Source organism: Anguilla anguilla, chromosome 8 (assembly GCF_013347855.1).
Source record: "Anguilla anguilla isolate fAngAng1 chromosome 8, fAngAng1.pri, whole genome shotgun sequence".
In the NCBI taxonomy this organism is placed as follows: Eukaryota; Metazoa; Chordata; class Actinopteri; order Anguilliformes; family Anguillidae; genus Anguilla; species Anguilla anguilla.
In genome coordinates, this window is record NC_049208.1 from 19214635 (window position 1) to 19236170 (window position 21536).

The 21536-nt window shown below is 39.5% G+C and overlaps 1 protein-coding gene across 2 annotated transcripts in view; it reads right to left on the reverse strand.

Moving 5' to 3' along the window:
* Window positions 1-13654: 13654 nt before the first annotated feature.
* The window catches only part of adcy8 (adenylate cyclase 8 (brain)), a 64433-nt gene continuing 56551 nt past the window's right edge, over window positions 13655-21536 (reverse strand). For both annotated transcript variants that reach the window (XM_035431059.1, XM_035431060.1), the window contains 5 exons: window positions 18908-19066; window positions 16799-16945; window positions 16477-16569; window positions 15299-15413; window positions 13655-14252 (listed from right to left, as the gene is read on the reverse strand). In XM_035431059.1, coding sequence (XP_035286950.1) covers window positions 13735-14252; window positions 15299-15413; window positions 16477-16569; window positions 16799-16945; window positions 18908-19066 — 1032 coding nt within the window. In that variant the 3' untranslated portion in view covers window positions 13655-13734. The remainder of the gene's footprint in view (window positions 14253-15298; window positions 15414-16476; window positions 16570-16798; window positions 16946-18907; window positions 19067-21536) is intronic.

Genomic DNA, 21536 nt, shown 5'->3' on the forward strand with positions numbered 1-21536 from the left:
TGGACAGCTGAATGCATTTTGTTCTCTCACTGAGGAACAGGGGGTTAAAGTCTCATGTAGGATAGTGTCATTATTACTCTTTTGCATAAAGTGTCTACCTCTGTTCCTAAGGCAATTCAGTAGTAAAAATTATTTAAAAATGAGTAAGGAGGTATAAATATGTTGTGGAATGTGCCGGTTTTACCGATCTACTGCTCATGCTTTCACCAATTTGGAAGACCAGCTTGATATTCCAGTTGTTCCATTTTTTTCATAACATAATTTAATCCACAGTTCAAGGCTGACTTAGTGGTTTAATTTAAGTGACCTGATATTCATGCTTGAGCTGTTAGGACCTCCCCAGTTAGGACCTCACCTGTCAGTTTATAATTTCATAAATTAAAAATGTAGCCCCTTTCAATATGCTGAATGATTCATTTGCAAATTTTCAGAAAAAAGCATTACTAGATCTGACTTGTTAGAAATCCTGGTATATGAAGAAAGGATCTTTATGTCATGTTCAGCTATTTCTGACATAATGAAGGTAAATTATCCTTCACTGGAAATTGAACATGTCTAATTAAGAACAAATAAGAGCTTGCAGCAATTCAGAGCTTGTAATTATGGTTTGAATGAAAACCAGTATAAACAGTGGTTCCTCTGGATTGAGTCTACATCAGAATGTCCTGATGTAGACCATGTGCATACTTATCAGAGGAGCCTTCTTCTGCCTTCTGTTTTTTTTTTTTTTTTTTTACCCCTGATGTTTTCTCCCTAACCGATACCCAATCATATTCATAGAGCATGCTGCCAATGACCATGTAGCCCGCAGAACCCACTGCCCCTTTGTTCATTTGGCTGTATACCAGCTGAGCTGCCTGGTCATTATGTTGAAGGAGTAAACTTTATAAGCAGATGGTTCTGGCAGACTGCAGGTATCCAGAAGCAGATCAACCATTGCGACAGGGACACTCCCATCACCATCCCTCAATCCCTGGCTGATGCTGTTGCCAATAATGTGCTTATTCCAAAACAGACAGTTGGAGGCTCATCTCTACAATGAGGCACAATGCTTTTTGTCGGAAAAGCCACCCAATCGGCCCCTCATAATTGTTTGATGAGGCATCCCACCCTTCACGTTTTGGGTGTATTTTATGTATCAAAAAATATATAGGCTTCTGATCTGACAGTTTTATGATGACTATTGATTTCAAATGTAATTTGGCTTTCTTTCAGATGACAATACCTAATTTACGTTAAGTTTCTCTACCAGGAAAAATAATGGAAAGGATTTTAGCTGGTCATACACCAAGCACTTAGGAATCAATCTCATTAGGGCCATTTACTTTTTGCATTTATGACATTCAAACAAAACACTGGGCTTTATTTTCAAATACTGATGGCCTTTTTTCAAGACCATTTAGTCACACTGTAAGTACCAATTAGACATACATGCAAATGGCAACCATGAAGCAAACTATCATTTGTAAGAAAGCGACTTTAAATGCCTCAATGCAATCAAACTGAGTTAAGGATGAAACTCTGATAGACATGCTACAAAACCATCAGTGGTGGTGAATATCTTCTAACAACTAAAAAACTGTGAAGATGATGGTTGTAATTTTGACTGAAAAGGGGACTCTGAAGGTCTGAAAGCATGCATTTAACTAGTATTAATTAACTGGTATACTAATGCCCAGTAAAAATGTGTTGTTAGAGCCTAGGTGGCTTATGGTCACAGGTTACTGTCTCCATAACTGTTCCAATACAGTGGGATGAATTTCCCAGTCCACAAATGGGCTCCCTTACGCACTGAATCAGTACACGAGAGTTATATAAGCTTATAATATAGTATTCTGGGCCAGGGTGGGTGGGAAAATTTGACTCTTGTGTTTGGATTTGCATATTGTCTTGCTGACTGAGCAATTCCTGAACACGTGGCTGGCTAAGAGGTTTTCTGTAGATTCAGAGTAGCCTGGTTTGAAGTCAGGTTTTAGACTAGTGGCATGGTGAGGAAAATGTGGTATGCAATGTTGTTCATTGATTCATTGAATTGCATTCACGTTCAAGCATTTGGCAGACACTCATTCCGAGCAAACGACAAAAGTGTATATACAAAGTGAGTAAAGACTATGCCATTGATTCCCTGATTTGGTTTGAATCAGTTTGAACAAATAAAAAGAATCAAGACTGCACTTAAAAGTTAAAATTGCTATTAAGACACATGCTATTTTTTTTTTGCTAAAGCCTCACACTTATCGGTGTGCCTGTGTGTTATAAAAACAAATGTATACCATGTTTGACATACTTTTGTTTCTAGCATTCCCTTGCTTTGTATGGAGCATATGAATGTCTGGGTCTGGCAGTTTGGGGTGTGGCTTGGGATGTGCTTCTTAATTGGATGAACACCTGACGATGAACCCTGAATTCACTCACAAAAAGAGTGTTAATTTTCTGCATGTGAAATCATTGAAATGCAAACTACATATTGACCTTGTCCCAGACATTTTCGTGAAGACATGCACAGCAATGGTTTACCTTTACAATAAACATATATTGATGTCGATTTTTGTGTCAAACCTTAGGATTGTGAGGCAATGAAAAAGAAAGGTTTGCATGTGTCCCTGATTCCACAGCACTCAAAAGATCTTTGAAGGGAGGTACAGGAGTATTACTCATGTCTTCTGCTCCACTGTCTCGGATCCTACATGGAAAAGCCAGTTGTGCACATTATGGTGCATCAGCCTAGTCCGTGCAAGCATGCCCCCGGGGACTCGCAAGCTTCAGCCTGGGCCTGGCTGATTTGCACAGGGCTGGCAATAAAGGGCTCTACGCTCGCTGCTGTTGCAAATTATTATGGCACTTTGGTCGCCTTTTATGTATGCCCTTTCTCTACTCCCGATATGGCACGTGCCCCACTTGTCCACGAGCCACCGTCCCTTGTTGAGATTATTTATGGAACCATTACCTCGCGTGATGCGGTGTGTGAGATGCAGGTGGGGGTGGGGGTGGGGGTGAGGGGGTGAGCATCGGCTATAAAACTGTGTGTGGCCTCCCACTTGTTCTATATCTATGAGAAAACTTTGGCTTGCTGCATTGACAAGGAATGATGATTTGGCTTTGCGGGAGCGAATTCCATATCGTTTATGATTTAAAAGCAAATGGCATCGGCAGCATGTGCGGCAGGCCGTTGATGAGATGTCACCCTCTGGTGGAGGAAAATATATAAACACAAGCCTTCTGGATGGAATGTAAGCTAGGTCATTTTTTTAAAAAATGCAACATTTGGAAACAATATTGTGACAAAGTACATACTTAAATTGTGGGCACGCATTTAATTAATCCACAGTAGTCGCTATGGTACATTTATCTGCTGTGGCCCAAAGGTCAAATGGAACAAAACACAAGCTTTAACATGACAGATGTTGCCAAGAGATCAGTTCTTGATGCCTTGGTTCAGAAGTCTGTCCATGATATGGCAAAAGTTCAATCTGGTGACATGCCTCAAACAAAATCAATTCAAATGTAGGCTCAGTGGCATAGGAAAACCCTCTGTAGATAGGAGGAAATGTGTAAGGCCCTACTGAAAAAATATATTTTATGTTTGCAATATTCCACACACGTTAAAACAGAGGGAACAGGGATAAGCTGATAATCTCTACAAACATTCTCAAAATGTCTCAAAATTCATTGTGTCCTAATCCCAGGTAACCACCAATTATATTTAATGTTAGCATGCCAGAACACAGTATTTCCAGTGGCCTGCATGAGTTATTGCGCTGTGTTAGACTAACCTCAGTTAGTGAGACTAATTTATTCTCACAGGGAATTTGTTATGTGAACCAATATATCCACCCAGCTTCTTTAGTGTCTTGGTCTGGTTTCTGCCACAATAGTACAAAATAAAAAATGTTTAAAATGGAAAACTGTACAGTTGTCCACTGAGCCATTCAATGACAAATCTCAGTCATCAGAAGCTGTCATCAGAGTGAGGCAAAATTCTATTTAAATTTATTTACAATTAGAGGAAAATATATCTGATAGCAGTTGTTGTCAAATGCACTTAAAAAATGCTCAACAAATACATTGCATAATATTTTATAAAAAATCAACAAAACTGATGGAATGATGCTACATATGAGAATTATGGGCAACTTATTGTACGTATTTCAGGAATATGCATTATGAAAGAATCTGGTCCATGGATAGTGACTAGTAAAATGTTTATTAATCATTCATGAAGGGCCGATTAATATTTAAACAGTATCTGGAGACCCGGTTGTGACTCCAAGACAAAGGAAAGACTGAATAAGCTCTGTAGTGATTCTTCGTAAATGGCTGAGCAATGACCAAAACACAGGGAATTCAGACTGCGCTGCATAGGATGTGTGATTGATGCACCATCAAAAATGAAATCCGAAGTGGCTGAACGTTCTCTACTGTTGCACTGTTCGCAACTTTTACCAAACCGCTTAACTCAGACAGGAAACAGGAAAAATTAATAAATCTCAGAACATTCAGGGCAGATGTCATTTCATAAGACGAAAGTAAGCATTCGCTTCGTGCGTCATATATTTCACAATGGTGCTTGATTGAATTTTGGTCAGGTAAGGCCTTCTGCTTGCTTTTGGAGGGAAGTGAAAAAATATTCATGAATAATGAATGAACAATTATGCAAATGCAATACATACATATTAACATACCACTATGTCAGGATAATAAAAGCAAACATTTTGTGTTGGTGTTGGTGTGGTCCCTCCTCTTTTTTCAATTGATTTGCATCATCGTACCCTGCCGATTTCCAGGTAGTCATTCATGAAGCAATCCCAGAGAGACCTGTTGATGCTTCAAGGCTTGTTGCTAAGCAACATGAGGCCACAGAAGCATCAGTGGTGCTTATATAACTGCTGCACGGCAGTAAAATGTAGGACACTGGTCTCCAGGGAAGAGCGAGAGCTGCAGATGCCAGCAGCTACAAGACCTTATCTGTTAGAAATCTGTAACTACGTAGTATGGCGCATGAATAAGTTAATTAGGTTTCCACATTAATGACAAACCATATCTGAAGCTCAAATGATGTAGATGCCATTATCATTAATAGCAGAAAATCATTACAGACGTAGCCAAACATGATGTCCTGCAACTAGCTGTGAGCCAACTGCAAGATGCCAAAAAGGAAGAAAGTCATCAGGGTTTAATTTTGACATCAGACTGTCGAAACTGTATAATATGTGCGCATGTGCATGTTTGAGCTGCATGCAAACGGCACTGCATGGAATCTTTGAGGATAGAGAGACGGTCGTGTAAATTCTCACATATGACAGGCTTCAGCTTTGATCTTCAGTATATGGAGAAACACACGGGCGCCTCGTTCGCGATGGCAGAAATATTCAGGAGTGCCTGTCATTGTCCAATGAAGCACACAGTACGTATCACAAGGAACCACATGCATGTGATTCAAGCTTTCCCCTAGGACCACTATTGAAACTCAATAACGACAGATCAATGACATATTTGATTTCATTTCCCATGATGTCCTTGTTTGTATGTACTGTACTGTAAATATATCAGTAATGCAGTGATGTGTACTATAATATTTACATTGGCTGTGCTGTATGCGTGCCCCATTGGCCAAGTCATTGACATGTTTAGCAATCCCCAGGCACAAGAATGGCAGCATGTTCAGATGCAGAAAATGTTCTGTATCATTGTAGCTTGTACCAGACTCACTTCACTCCACATCAGCTAGTTTGCTTCAGCTGAGAATTCTTTTTGTAGACATGACATTGAGCCAAAGGTCTGGAACTCTTCTTGTTAATAAGTTACATTTAAGATCAATTTTTGTCTTTTTTTACTGGACGATATAAGAGGGTGTGTATGTTTTAAGGATTCCAGTAAGGACAAACACAAAAATATCATTTTATAGACCGTTATAAATCTTGCCAATCAATATTGAGTGAATCTGCATGGAATGCATGTTAATGTGTGTGTGTGTGTGTGTGAAATCATGGGTGCATTTATATTTATGTGTTCTTCACTGAATTATGGTAAGGCCCAGCTTGTGAATTATTGCTCATCTGGCTAATATCAGTTAGCAGTGCACTATTACTCCAAAATGAAAACATGATAAAACAAAGAAAACTCTAAAATAATGCATCTACATATGACACAACATACACAGCACATGTAATGTAGTTGTCAAAACATCATGCTTTGTGATTTCTGCATCAAATCTGCACAGCTGCTTAAGTGCTGAAAAGCACAACAACAGACCTACTCTTATTCTACTCGCTCTGTGTTCACACATACGCACACACGCACGCATACACACACACACACACACACACACACACGTACACACAAACAGTCCTCAGCCAGGCAGTATGTGAATAAACTATCCCAAGGATTGCAACTGGTTCCTTTAAACACCACTAAAAGGAAGGCTGTCCTAAACCCCAAATCCATTACATGAATAGATTTCAGGATTGGCTGGGACTAACGTGACACAACCAATCAGCTGCACATGGGTTGGCTCTGTTCAGCCGCCACTCCCGCCCACCTGGTGGTCCCACCTCGGAGCGTCAATCACATCACCGTGGCAACAGCAACGCAATTTACCACAGAGAGCTGCCAGCTAGGAATACTGAGTTTTGCTTTTCGGGTGGAGGGAGACATATAGATAAACCTGATTGGCCAACGCAATGTGGTGACATGCAAAGAGGCGGCTGTTGTGTGACGTAGAATAACTCCCCCCCCATTCATATTCATACAAGTAGCAGGCTACACTATGCATCTCCATCTCTGCTCAGTCCCTGGGGGATATTCAGAAACAGCAGGCAACGTTGCCCTTGACCTACTGTGTATGATTAAAATATTGTGAGTACAGTGCCTCATTTTCATGTCATGTCATATCACTTAAAGACACTTAATGTATATAATCTGAGTTTTAAAAAATAATATTTTTTTTCTTGTTGTATCAAGCAGACGCATTGCCCGTTAGGTTACTGTTACAAAAAGTACTTGGGATATACAGCCAAATCATTTTACTTTGTCAACAAGAAGTAAAAGAAGTAAAATGGTTTGGCCGTATATCTGGCGGATGCTCATTAAAATACTTAAGAAGCAAATAGTACTGCCTTGCAGGCCATAGAACTCTCTCCAGCTAACAAATACAGTCTTGCACTTGTGTTTCATACAGGGGTATATCTCATTTACATATCCAATACATTTTCCATTTGATGATTGTTGTAGTCTGAACACAAGAAATGGGGTGTGGAAAAGATCTGAACAAATCTGATTTGAATCACATCGGAATGTAGCATGGTTCTGATTCCCCCAGTATCAGATTTGAATGTAAACACTCTAGCATGTATCTTCTCCTGTCACCAAAACTCAATCCATAATAAGTGTGCCAGTGTCATAGGACACCCTGTCTGTGGCAGAGCTGGTCTTTAGGCTAGACGAACACTCACACATCTCCCTACTTGTTTGCTAAAAAAGGACCAATATTATTTTCATTATTTTCATTTCACAAACTGAAAAACAGGTGAATATGCTAAGGGGGCGTACTCAAAAACATAGTCTGCGAAAGCACTTGAGGCTAGCCATCAGGTTGCTGAGATTGTTGTTAAGACATAAAATCCAAGCACTTGTCAATGACATTACCAGCATGCAAAGCCATTAATACAATACTCGGTCCACAAGTAGCAAAATCAATTACAAAGGTTCTTCTGCAAACTATACTGTCAATAGACGGATTAATGTTTGCACTGCTGAATAAGGAAGTCCCCTAAAGAGGGAGATATGTTGGGCTTGTTTTTTTTTTTTTTAATTTTTTTTAAAAAGGTCAAATTGATCAAAGATGTAATTGCCTTTTGGATTAAGCAGGATTATAAACAAATGTAAGCTTGCATTTGTTGATTGAAAATGTGTAGTGGTTACTCTTTCTTCAAGTAGAATTGATGACACACATATTAAAAATTCATTATTGTTGGTTAGTTGAACATTAATAAATGTGTTATTAAGCTGGGTGCCAAGATTCTGATATTTCACTCAAGGTTATAACATTCACCATAAATTTGCCTGTAGTTTGTGTGATATTGCTGTACCTATTTTATTCTTGACACCCTGACCTTCTTTCTGGTAAAAAAAAGAAAGAAATAAAAATCTTAACTGTGGATTAAAACAATGATTTACTAAGAATGAATAAATGTATTGTATCATAAATTCAGTTGAATGTCAGACTGAAAGACCGTAACATATAAACAGTCATGCATGAAAGAATGTACCCGTCTCCCGGTCTGTCTGACAATCAGATGTAGAAGGGTTTTTCACGTCATTGTGCGTGGTGCGTGTGGGAAAATTTATAGTGAACCGCCATGATTCTCAAGGCGCATGTGGTATCATGATCGCATTTATTGCCTCGTCTTGGCCGACCACCTCAGAATAGATTTCCTATTACAGAAGAAAGCCGAGGGGCGGCGCTGGGCGCCCGTCTGCACGGCTGCGCGGCTGCGCGGAGCCTCCAGCGGATTGCGGAACGTGTGGGTGGGAGGAGTTGCCATGGAAACCCATCGCGTGAGGCGAGAGGGAAGAGGGCTGGGCGAGGAGGGCACTGCAAAGCGTGGACTGAGATATAATCCAGCCCTGACGACTTCCTGCTCATCCCACATCCTCTGAGAACTTGTGGAATTCCTAATTGAATCCTGCATCTGCAATCCTGCATCTTATTCCCAGGCTATATGCTTTTGCTGCACATATGGAAAATATGAAAGAAAAACCAATCGAATAGAAACCAATAGAATTCAAATTTCTATGATTACTAAACTCATTTTCTCTTACTCTCTCTTTCTTTCCTACTAGCCACACAGAAAAGAAAACTGAAAAGGGAAGCAATTAAAATTATTGTAGGCTTGTGGCTGACGTTTTAAAAGAGGCATTTTTCCGTCAGTCAGACTGTGTACCTTCAAGGCTAAGACAGGAGACTTGGGGCATCATTTAGACATTCAGCCCCATGGATGCCAAGTTCACAACTCAGGTAGGCAACTGCACCCCCAGAAAAAAGGTTGCAGTGTGCTCAGGAATCAGAAAGATCTGAGAAAATGTGTGGGCAATGAAAGGGCTCGGCAAACCCACAGAGATGCAAACCTTGCAAGGGCACTGCTTTCATGCAAACTGGCCGTTCTGCCAGGTTTCTTCTTTGGTGGTTGTTTAAAAGCTCCAACTGACCATTTGACCATGATAAACAAATAATATCCATGCAGACCTTCCAAGAAACTTCCAGTCCTGGCATATCCGTCTGCATGAGACGCCTTCGGCAGGGAGACTCAATTACCAGGCATTCATGATGTCAGTTTATCAGACCACAGGGTATTCTAGCTGATCGACCTGCTATTCACTGACCATTGTTCTTTGTTGCTTTAACTTATTGAGCAGGGTCTGGCACACAATCCTGTCAGCATTTAATGGGTTTGTGTTTTATGATTGGGTAACTCTATGGGTCCGGGGTCAGAGGTGATGGCTCTCGTTCCCTGCACTCCATTTGCCATCAGCATGGGTTCTGTACTCTTTATTGGCTCTTTCTTTCTAGGGAAGGGTGCCTAAGACACTCCCGATGTCTCACAAGCTACTCAACACAATTTAAATTGAAGCCAGCCACTGTTGTACCTCAATTTCATCATATAACAGTATTTCATTTAAAAAGTTAAAAAGGTGATCCTTTTAATATCACATTTTAAAAGGATATTCTTTATTTTATTCATCCATTTGGAGGATGGTCTTATCCAAACGGCATAAGACTGTATCTGTATCGACTGTAACTGAACATCTGTTGTGGCATCATCGCACCTACAATCTGACATTATTAATGTTTCCATATCTCATGCTACATGGGACTGTGTGTGTGTGTGTGTGTGTGTGTGTGTAAGCAGTGGGTCTTACAGTGGAATCAAAATTAAATACACATCAGACCAACTTTAACTTTATTATCTCATCCGGGTAAATGTATACGCAACATCTATATGTATACGCAATAGAAAATACTTTTTGATAAAATATTAACCAATATTTAACATGATAATTTTTGAATGTAATTAAAATTTTTTCTTATTAAATTAATAACAAATAATATTAATAAATAATGGAAGATTCCCACTTCACGTGGTGTTCCCAAGAATAAGGTCTGAAATTCATTCTACAGTAGATCTCTAAGGGGGCTGTAGTGATCTGAACTTCAAGCTGGTTCATTGGACCTGCTCTGATACTTAGTCACAAACAGTCTCAATTTGACTTAAGTAATATGATTGTAACTGCCCGTTCATTATCTCAATCCAAACCTCCTTAAAACACTTTCAAATTTTCACATATTTACATTTTACACATTGTGACTTGTAGCTATACCTTGTTATAGCACACATCAAGTAGTGGCTTCCATTTAAAAGGAAACCAACTTGGGACAGTTGAAAGGCTTCAATTGAGCATGTTAGGTCAAGAAGTATTGTTTTCTACAGACATACACCTATGATACAGTGAGCATTACATTTTTACAGCCTTAAATAAAATAAGCTAAAGGAGTGGTTTCAAGGTAGTTTCGTCTGCCATCTTGTGGAGAAATAATGTTTTCTTTTTTTTTCCAAACATTGTGGTATGCTTTCAGTGATAAGATCCGATTAAATAATTGCTGTTTTATTTTACATTTAAAGGTTCTGGAATCTATACATCTCATAATAACAATAATAACATCATAATATGCATGTATATTCATGCACATTGCAAATAAATACATGAATCATAAAAAAATCTTGTACTGACTCTGATCTGTGTCTTGGGCACCATCTGCTGGTAAGAAACTGTCTTTACCATGTGTTAAGGCCATAGTATGTTCTAGGGGTGCATCCCAATACTCAAAAAATGCATCTTTTTTCCTCCCCTACCATCTCGTCTCCTCCATGCCCTGGAATCGGATCTTTGCGTCATCCCTCCCTCTAGTGTCCCAATATTGGAGAAGACGAGGGCACAGAACTGCGTTGGCTTCAAAATTGTCTCCTCCCCTTCTCTCCTGTCTGGTAGGAGACGAGTGGTAGTGGGGGAGGGGAGGAAAGGAGGTGAAGAGTTAAAAGTAATGGGGCACACCCCTAGTTTTCAGTGTGTGTAAACAAATCAGCAAACCCCAAATAGCTGCATTTGTGGCAACCCTCCATACCCGGTCTTCAAGTTGAAAGGAGTGGCTGGTGTCTCTTTCATGTTGAAAATGACCTAAATGTTTAAGATTTAATAAAGATGAAATCCTTTCTACATTCAGTAACAGGCATTTGGACCATTAAAACTACACATTCAATTGCAATACATACATCAAAATATAAAAAATACAATTCATTGTTTTATAAGATGCGTGTTTTGTGAGGTGATATTTCAATGACTTTGTAAGTTTAAAAGTTGCAAGGATGTGAATTAATCTGAATATATTATTTGTACAAAGCCACATATTAATGAATCACAAATGCAATGGATTGCCTGCTAAGGCAATGCTTAAATACTGCTTTGTTGTTCTCTCCATCTTAGCCACAAATTAAAATTGATTTTGTGAGTTAGTTTGTAATGTACTCCTCCCATAAACCAATACTTATTCTCAGCTAAATGGTACAAACCTGATACATCAGGCCAATTATTATTAATTCTAAAAAAGGCAACAAAAAGAATTTTCTTAATGCTACTAATCTTAATTTGTGTTGGCAAAGGCTATTAAGTATTGCATCCATTCCCGCCTGTGTTCTGATGGTGGGGTGAATATGCTTTCCACATAAAACAGATCTAGAAGAACGAGGAGGCTCAGGGCTGCCATCTTGCTGCCAAGATTGTGAAGCTGCACAGGGTGGGTTTAGCAGCTGGAGAAAAATTGGAAATCTCTTCTCATCGCATGGCTTCCATGAGAACATGCGGTGCACATAGGCTACTAGATTCTAGATTAGATTGCATGTATTAATTCACACGTCTATTGTGGAGCCTTGCATATGAGCAGAACCTTCCATTTTTTCCATTACCTTCTGTGTTGGAAAAAAAAAGGAGCTTCATATCCTCGATGTGACAGCCGTCAGGTTTATCGCATTGCAGCAGGTGTCTGTGATGTGCAGTATTATTGCCATCTTTCCCATAATACAACGGGGGCTAGCAGACATCCGCTGATAATTGTGGCGGCAGCCTATGCATCAGCACCCGTGGTGGAGATTAGTTCCAGTCACCAGGCCCACACCTGGAATGTGTCGCTTCGGAGCAGTAATTCCTCTCAAGGAATCTTACACAACTCAATAATGACAGAACGCTATCCATCTAATATTAGACCCAACAACAAATTTAGTGCTCTGACTGTGGCTCCGGAATCAGTTAGTTTGGGCAAATGTGCGCAAGTATGAATTTAAGAATAAGTATAAGCCAAAGTACAGCAAAATATCACAACTGTCTAATAAGCGGCCATACATTTATTGTGCATGGTTGGCTCACTTGAAATTCATACACATGGATCCAGAAAAACTAAATAAAATCAAACTCAGTGAACCATTGATGTGTTTGCCTCTATGCCCATGAATGTAAATATCTGAAAAAGATTTTTACAACTTTATATTAACTTGTGGACTTCATCAGTGTTGGAAGTGTGGCATATATAATTTTATAGTTACTATAAATGATCAGAATCTGTACTATTACTTACCTTGACACTGCTCTGACAGGAGTTATTATGAACACTAGGTATGGATGGCATCAAGTAAAAAGAGCACATGTGGGGTGTTATAGGCTATGCATTTCAGTCTTCTACCCCCTAGGGGTTGAATGACCTTCTGTGTCAAGCAATGTGTCAAATTATTATTCAAGTAATTACAGCAATCTTCTCATTTCATCTTTCAGTTACCTTGTAATCAGGCCCATAAGAAAAATGACACTTTTCTGTTGTCTGGCATTCATCCTGTGTCTGCTCAGTGTATTAGACTACATAACACTCATTCTGACGGGTAACAGAGAACGCTGAAACACTTTTAGCCTTCCTGTTACTTCATTTGCTGCTTTATGGGTTATTGTTTGTGAGCACCATGTAATTGTTGTGTCAGAGTTCCATGCATTCATCACCTGCTTGAGTTTATTGCGTGTTGTGTGAATGCTGCCTTTCTGACCCTCAAACCATTAGATGTGGCAAGAATCTTTCCAAGAGCAGTTTCTCTTAAAACCTACAGTCCTACAGTACATTCCTTCTGTGAAACAGTGCTGGATATAATCTCATGTAATATTGGTGATCCACTCTTCTCTAACCCATTATGTTTTACATCAGATGTTTACCCCACACATGCCCATCCCATTTTTTTTGTTTTTGCCTGTATTTATATGACTTTACCCAGAGATTTCATGAAAACTGTAAATGTGGCTCTAATTATGTTAACACACCACACTTTTAATAAAGCCCCTTGATGTAGATTTCCTTTCAGTCCTTAAATTCACTGAATGTAACCAGCATGTTGAAACTTTTTAATGCTGAAGAATGTGATTCTCTGGTGTTAACTAAATGACACTTAAACTCTTTAACATGTCCTCCCATGGTAAGGCTGAAAACGACAAGCACCGTGTCACCACCACACAAAACACAGGCCCCATTTATAAAAAAATTAAACCCATTTTATTGTGTTTTCATATATAAAAGAAATACAAAAAATGGAACGCTGACATCGGATGGGCGGAAAAAAAAAACCTGGACAGAAAATAGAGGGCGGAGCCTTACGGCAGCTCCGCCTTGTCGGCGGCCTCGGTGTGGCCGTGGGCGTGAGCGTGACCGTGGGCGTGTGCGGACGCCTCGGGCCCCGCGGCCGCCAGCAGCGTCCTGCGGTTGTAGTGTCCCTTCATGATGCCCGAGTTGTTGTTCTCGTTGAGGATCTGCTTCTGCTTCTGGCGGTTGAGCGACTGCACCAGGCCCAGCACCACGGCGGCCAGCGAGTACTGGCCCGTGAGCCTGCGTGGCTGCAGGATGAGCGGGTTGGGCTGGACCCGCCCCAGCAGGAAGTGGGTGCGGATCTTGCCCTCCTGCTCGCTGATGCCCTTGACGTAGATCTCGCCTCGGTACTCAAAGGCGAAGCCGCGCTCCTTCAGGATGAGGTACGTATCCTCAGGCACTTGGATCTTGCCGCTGACGCCGGTGCTGTCCATGCGGCTCGCCAGATTCACCGTCTTGCCCCAGATGTCGTACTGCGGCTTCTTGGCACCGATTACCCCGGCAACAACGGAACCATGTGCAATACCTGTAGAGGCAGCAGGGAGACACTTATCATGCAGCACTTACACTACAACATGCCAAATTACAATGAGCTAAACAACTTTACTGAAAAGTACTGTAACTACTTACAGTATATTACCAAATGAACTGACACTTTTTCACCTTATAAATCGCATTTCACATTCAGAATGAAAGCCATTCTCAGGAAAATTTTCAGTTAGTATTTATGAGCCCAACAGGAATGCAGTCTTGATGTTATTAAGTCATTATTTTCAATGTTACTTTAACACAACAAAATAAAACACAAAATGCATCAAAACTCAAGTCTACTGCTAGCAAGGGCGTCATTCAAGTTCATGTGCTTTGTCCTCAACTATCAACAGTGAATTTAGTATTATTATGGCTTCTGCCTTTGCAGGAAATCACAATGTTGTTAAATAATGTATATAAAATATGGTGCATTAAATCACTAGTTTTTGGAAAACCGACAAGCGCTGCAGTCTGGAATTAAATCCTGCCTATTCTAGCAACATTTTAGTCTGTCATGGATACAAATTCAGCTCTGGTTCTCTTTTCTCCCAGGCAATTAATTGAATAATTAGTGCTACTGATTGGCCAGACTGTCTTCACACCTGACACCCAGGTATTGGAAGGGTAGGAAACCAGCAGTTCTCAGCCTTTGAGGACTTGGATTTCTGTTACAGGGCCTTGTGTATGTACGTGAATACATTACTGAAGTTATGGACAATGCATATATCAGACAGACTGATCCTTGAATGCACAAAACTGAGCAGTTTTACTAAGAAGCAATAGCACTGTGAGGCACGGGTTGATTTGTACTATTCACCGAATACAGTCACACATTACTGTAGACTCCAATCAACAGCATTTGATCATAATTGGCACAAACTCTTTAATAAAGGAATTTAATCAGAGTTTAAATTTAAACAGAAAAGAAAAATATAATATAGTAACATAAACTATGACTCATAATTAAATATAAATAATAAAAACAAAATACTGTTCCCGCCATTTTAAATGGCAGATGGATATGACAGCAGAATATCTTACCGATACGCAGCTCAAAATTGTTGAAGGAATGCTTGTTGATCTCCTGGATGCTCTCATTCAGGGCGATGGCAAAGTCAGCGAGGGCACACAAGTGACCCCACTTGTCCTCACATTGCTGTATTGGCACATATAGAGAGGAGAAAGGATAGCTTATTTCTGATTGGAAGAACAAAATCATGTGACATTAGCAATGGTCTTAAAGAAGACCTTAAAGGCTGTTAGCAGAAAACCTACACTTCTAATTTAACATATATCACTTTGCTGAAATGCATTTTAGAGAATAACATCAATTGGACTCCAGGTAGGCATTTAACGTTTAGTATACTGTATCAACCAAACAAGCAATTGACAGCAGAAAGTATGTTTAATGGGTCTTGGTAAACAAGCAGTCTATGTGCCCTCTGACTTTTTAATACTTAGAGCCGACGTAGAGACCATATTCAATGGCATTCCATTTCATTCAGCCATTTGTAATTTATTCCCATTGACATTCTTCTATAAATGTGTAATAAAGCCTTTATAGATTTTTTCATGGTTTATAATGTACAGCTCTATTGTGCTGCTATAAATGTAGCCCCATGTGAAAAATGTGTATACTTTAGGACACTTGAAGTATAATTATATAAACTTTCATTTTGCTTCCAGTGAAGCATAAAATAGCATACTTCTGCAAACTATAAGCGTAACTGTAAAATGAAGACACAGATGCGAGGAACCTGGCGCAAAGCAAAGAGGGGGTTGCCTCTGTGAAGATAAATTATTTCCCGATAGCAGAGTGCCTCGGGGTGCATTATCACACTTATTACATGGCTAATTACCTTACGAAAAAAGTCAATCAATAATTTGACACAAAGTTTTGCTTTTGAAGTGCTGTCATTGGTCCAAATAAATAGAAATGAATATGATGCTTTTTAATTTATATTAAGAAATTATGTTCTCATAGATAATACAGGCCTATGCGGGAGTACTGGCTAATGGGAGTATCGTACTAAGATATGAGGCAAGTAAATGGTGGAGTAAAGTTAAAATATAAAATGGTATACTTCAATTTTACTTAGGGATGCTATGCTTTCCACAAAAGATTGTATAAAGTTATAAAGATTGTAAAGATTGGTTCATTGAATTAAAGTTGTACAACACATTTTTAATTTAAACTCTCTTCAGTATTGATTTTTTACCTGTTTTTCAGGTGACAACCCTGAAACTGCCATGTATGTACTACCAATGGTCTTTATCTTCTCAATGTCTTGAAATCGGTCTTCACCCAGCAACTGCAAAAACAAATGCAAATAAATAAAGAATATCATACTGTTTCCAAAGGCCAAAGGCTATGAGGATATTAACTGGGCATAGAAATTAATAGAGCAGTTTGTTTAAAACAGGAATTTACAGCAAACATTAGAATCGTGCTACGTTCAAGGACATAAAACGAGGCACATTATAAAGGTACACGCAACAGAAATGTGAAGGCAAACGATGAGTCACTTCCCCAAGGGTTACCTCATCAAAGTCAGCGATGATCTCATTCAAGAGGCGCAGGCATTCGACGCCCTGGTTGTTCATCTCGGTTTGGGAGTAGAAGTCGGCGAAGCCTGGGATGGAGGCAAACATCACGCCCACGGTGTCATAGGACTGGGAATACAGCTCCTGTGTGAAGCAAGAAGGCAGGTCATTACCAGCGGCCTTCACAACAGTGCGCCACCACTTAAAGTACCTCAGGTAGCACCGACGCTATTCTCAAGATTCATTCTGTTCAACAGACAACGGGAGCCTGGTTTGTCCTGCTATGCACTATAATTCCAGTAGGTGGCAGTGTTATATCATGCTAGTTACAGACAAAAAAAAGGTTATTTTTTCACCTCAGCCAGGTCATTGGTGTTCCAATTTAAAATTAAAATCAAATGGCGGCATTTTTCATTGCTCAGGTCCTTATAAACACCCAGATCATGTAGGAGGGTGGTGATCAAGAATAGCTACGTTACATCAGAGATAAGTACCCAATTGTCAGTTCTCCTGGCTAAAATGAATAAACCTATATGTATATGTGAAATGAAATCTGTATGCTGTTATGGGCTGTTCCATTATTAATGGCAAGCCTATTAACATATGGCACTGCCATCTAATTATGATATAGTACCAAGAGAAATATTACATTTTAATTGGGTAATATGTCTGTCTGTGAACTTATAAGCATGCTAATTCAATTATAACAAATACATTTTATTCCTTGATTTTGTCTACACAATTTTGAGGAAACAGTAAATTATGAAAAAATTAATCTTGATGTCTTCAGATCTTAACTCCAAGCCAGTGGTGCTCTGTAGGTCATACAATAATACAGGAACATCTCTCACTGATGACAAATAGCACCCTGTCAGCACCTGCTGCATTCTTGGGAGGAGTTCATTTGACAGACACCTGAGGAAACCAGGGCAGCTCAGTTTGCAAGTTTTGCAAAAAAAAAAAAAAAAAAGCAGAGCATTTCATTCAGTTGAGTGGGCAAACTGAAAATCAATCCTTTCACACGAGCAAATTGGCAATGTGCAATTGCCTACTGCAAAAGAAGCAAATACAAATGTGCGAGGCAAGGATCCTTAACTCATAAAGCTTTCCAGTCGACAGAATGGATTCACACAGTGAAAGCCTTTGAAGAGAACATCTTTCCCATCCCACTGTTTATTTGCCGCTGAAGTTTCCCAAAACCAATTATGCGGTTCAGTGTAGGAACAGAGAAGGCAGGGAGAAGCAGTCTTCTCCCAGTGCAAATACACATGCACCGGATTGGGTGCACAGAGAACAGAGCAGTCTGACATTCTTCAGCACCTCTAGCATGGAAAATGGGAGGGCTGATTCTAATATGTTTTTGTGATTGCAATATGTTTTTGTGATTGTGACGTTTTTCTGATTGTGATATGTTTTTGTAATTGTGGTGCATATGTTTTTGTGATTGTGAAACATTGTGATTGCGATACATTTTTGTGATTGTGGTATATTTTTGTGATCATGATATACAGTATTGTTGTGATTGTGATGTTGTTGTTGTCTCCCCTGCCTTAGTTGAATGTACTTACTGTAAATTGCCCTTGGTACGAGCATTTGCTTAATGACAATAGTTGCATCTGCCTTGTGAAAGCAGGATTGTGTTATTTTGTATACACGTGTCTTAATACACTCTTTTGAAACACATTCTGTGAAACTTCATGGTCCTCCACCATAATGATCTACATAGACTAATATTTAAATAACTATATCCATTTTTAATATTCATGATGAACTGACATGCAGCACATACAGTATGTGTTATGGCCATAAGACAGCATGTGCCATAGGTTGGATTTTATGTTGTGTATCACTGTAGTATGCACATTATAACAGGAGTAGTGTTCAACCTAACTGGAACAATGTCTCCAATTTTCAGTTACGCATGCAATGAAAAAATGAAAAATGTTTTATAAAACTGAAGCGGCGTAAAATATATGCATAACAGTCACTTAATGTGAAAGTGTGGTGCGGTTAGAAGCATTTTCTCCCTGGGGAAATAGAGGAAAAAGGATAAAAATGAAATTATACTGAATGAAAGGAAACCGGCCAGCAGGACTCTCCCATCACCTCGTTGTCCCGGTCTTTCTCCAGGAAGTGGCGGGCAACGTGGCTGGGCAGGATGTTCCGCAGCATGTTCTCGTTGTGTTCTCTCAGCTCTTTCATCTCGTTGATCTCCTCCTTGGCCTGCACGCGCCACAGGAAGTCCAGCCGCGCCGTGTACTCCAGCTAGGCGCAGAGAGGAGACAGACAAATGAGCGCCTGTCCCCCGCAAAGTGGAAAAGAAACCAACCGCAAGGACGCCATTTTGGTCTCAAGCTAACAGCTACGATACCGCAATAATGATACCTTGTCTCTTTATTTCCAGCATGCATTTAAGTATGAGCAATGTTTTGATACATGCGAGAAATGTCACAAAAATTTGAAAAGCTAGATTATGTTACTTTTAATATAGCATTAATAACAGCAATATAAATCACTACAGAATTAGTTGCTAATGTCTGTACTGTAGGTATATACTATTTTATCAATTTTTTTTTGTAAAACTGAGAAATGAAATTTAATGAGAAATAACATAAATGAGAAGTTACATTTAACAGTGTGCCAACGTATTATTTGAAAGTTTAGTATTTTGTAAAATGGAACAAAAAAGATTACAGTTGGCCTCAAATAAACCAGATTAGTTTAAATTAAAAATTCACTCAATTTAAAAGGTCGTCGAAGACTCAGCACGAAAGGACCAGTTCAATTATTAAAAAGGGAATATAGAAACCTAATCAACAACACAAATGCAATTTTCATAATTTTCAAAAAAGAAAATTAAGAATTAAAGGACAGTAATTTTCTTCAGTTTGCCCAGTGCTCAGCCGCAAACGTACTATTCATTAATCCTCCTGATGGGGAGACAATATTTCCAATATATGTCAACTTGCTTGTAAAACTAGTCCTTGAATAGTGATTACACTCACTTTTATGGTTGTGTTTGGCAGACTTTCAGTAACATGGCCTAAACTGATCTATAAAACCACTTTTGTTGATCTGGCCTCTTAGTTTTATTGATGATTACCTAGAAGAGGTTGTATAATAGTATGATTTACACAATGCTAAATGTCTATTTTTGTAATATCCTTCAAGGTAACAGAACTGTAAGTGGCCATAAATGTATCTCCATCTCAGGCGCATGTGTACTACTCAGCAAACTCCCACACTGTGATACACGCTATTTCTGCCAGGTGCAATTTGAGTGAGTCTCAATTGCTATGGAGATGGAAGATGCTCTCATTCAGACCTGCAGTATTTGACAAAGTTTGTGAAGTTTGAAGGACTGAAAAATCAAAATGACACAGGTGCAAAAGAATTTGATTAATTTGAAATGGGTTCACCTAAATGTCAGAAGAAAACACATTTGCACTGAAGCATGAGTCAAAGTTGAGGGCAAATGTTGACGGAATTCCACCAATGTCCTGTTTTAAATACAATGGTGGGCTCAATTATGCCAGTTCTTCTGTCTAGCCTTCGGTTTTCAAAGAAAGCGATCCTGAGACCAACTTCCAACCATGGCATGGCTTATGTCTTTCTTTGAACAATGAGATGCTGAACTAAGGGCTCTATACAAATTTTATATTTTCCTAAGAACTCCCACCAGTGTGTATTTGCTTTTCACAGGGTAATCTTTCTGTAGCAAACTGTACATCACAAGTTGGTTAGGAATTATTTCACAGTTACCAACTTTTCACAAGTATTTTGATGAATTAGCATTTGAATTTGATAAACAAAAATGAAGTTCAATTCAATACACCACTTGGAATGTGGCTTGAAATTATATACCTGGTGCTGCTATTAATTCCCTAAAATTGGGACACCACCAAAATATTCATCCAGGAAGACAGCAGTGTTTGTTTTCATCCATATTAATCTCACCATGGACACGATTGGAGTGAGAGAAAACCTATTAACCCAATACAGCTCTATCCAAAAAACACCAGGGCTTTTGCCATGTCTTTTAGGCCTACAGACAAGAAATAGTTACTTTGTGCCAAGCATTAATTAGCCCCCTGAGCCACATACTTGAGTCGTATCCATGGCATCCAAAGACAGCTTAATTACAGGGCAGCTGAGCTGATACGTTCTGCATGGTTCACGAGTTCCTCCCTGCAGATGTGTGAAGCGGCAGACCCACAGCACAGCTACTATCAAATGGGGAGCTGAGTGCTTCAGTTGTTCCTGTATACCACCCCTAAGGTAGAATCGCATTCTCGCCTCATGTTGTGAAGCCAGGGCTGTGAAGCACTGGGAACACACAACAACCAGTACTCTAGGCACCATTATTATAACAGCAAGGCTTATCAACAGCCTCACTATTATGCAAAACGTCCAAGCACAGTTTGCCTGTTTACTCGAATTAGCATTTCATTTCACAAATTTCTGTTTCTTTTTTTGCTTAAGGGCAAATCTTCATAATAAAATCCTGCACATTCAGGCAGAAAACCCATTTTTGAAACTGTCATTATCAAAATGCCATCTGACTCCGTTCACATCTCACTTGTGCCAACCAAAACCGCTTAAGTTTTCAATGGCCTTTCAGAACTTTAGCACGAACGGGGACGTGGTCGTGTTTGCTTTCTCAGAGAACACTTGAACTCGGTGAAAATGCTGCTCCGTAGTACATCTGCACTGATGAATCAGGGCCCTGGAGGAG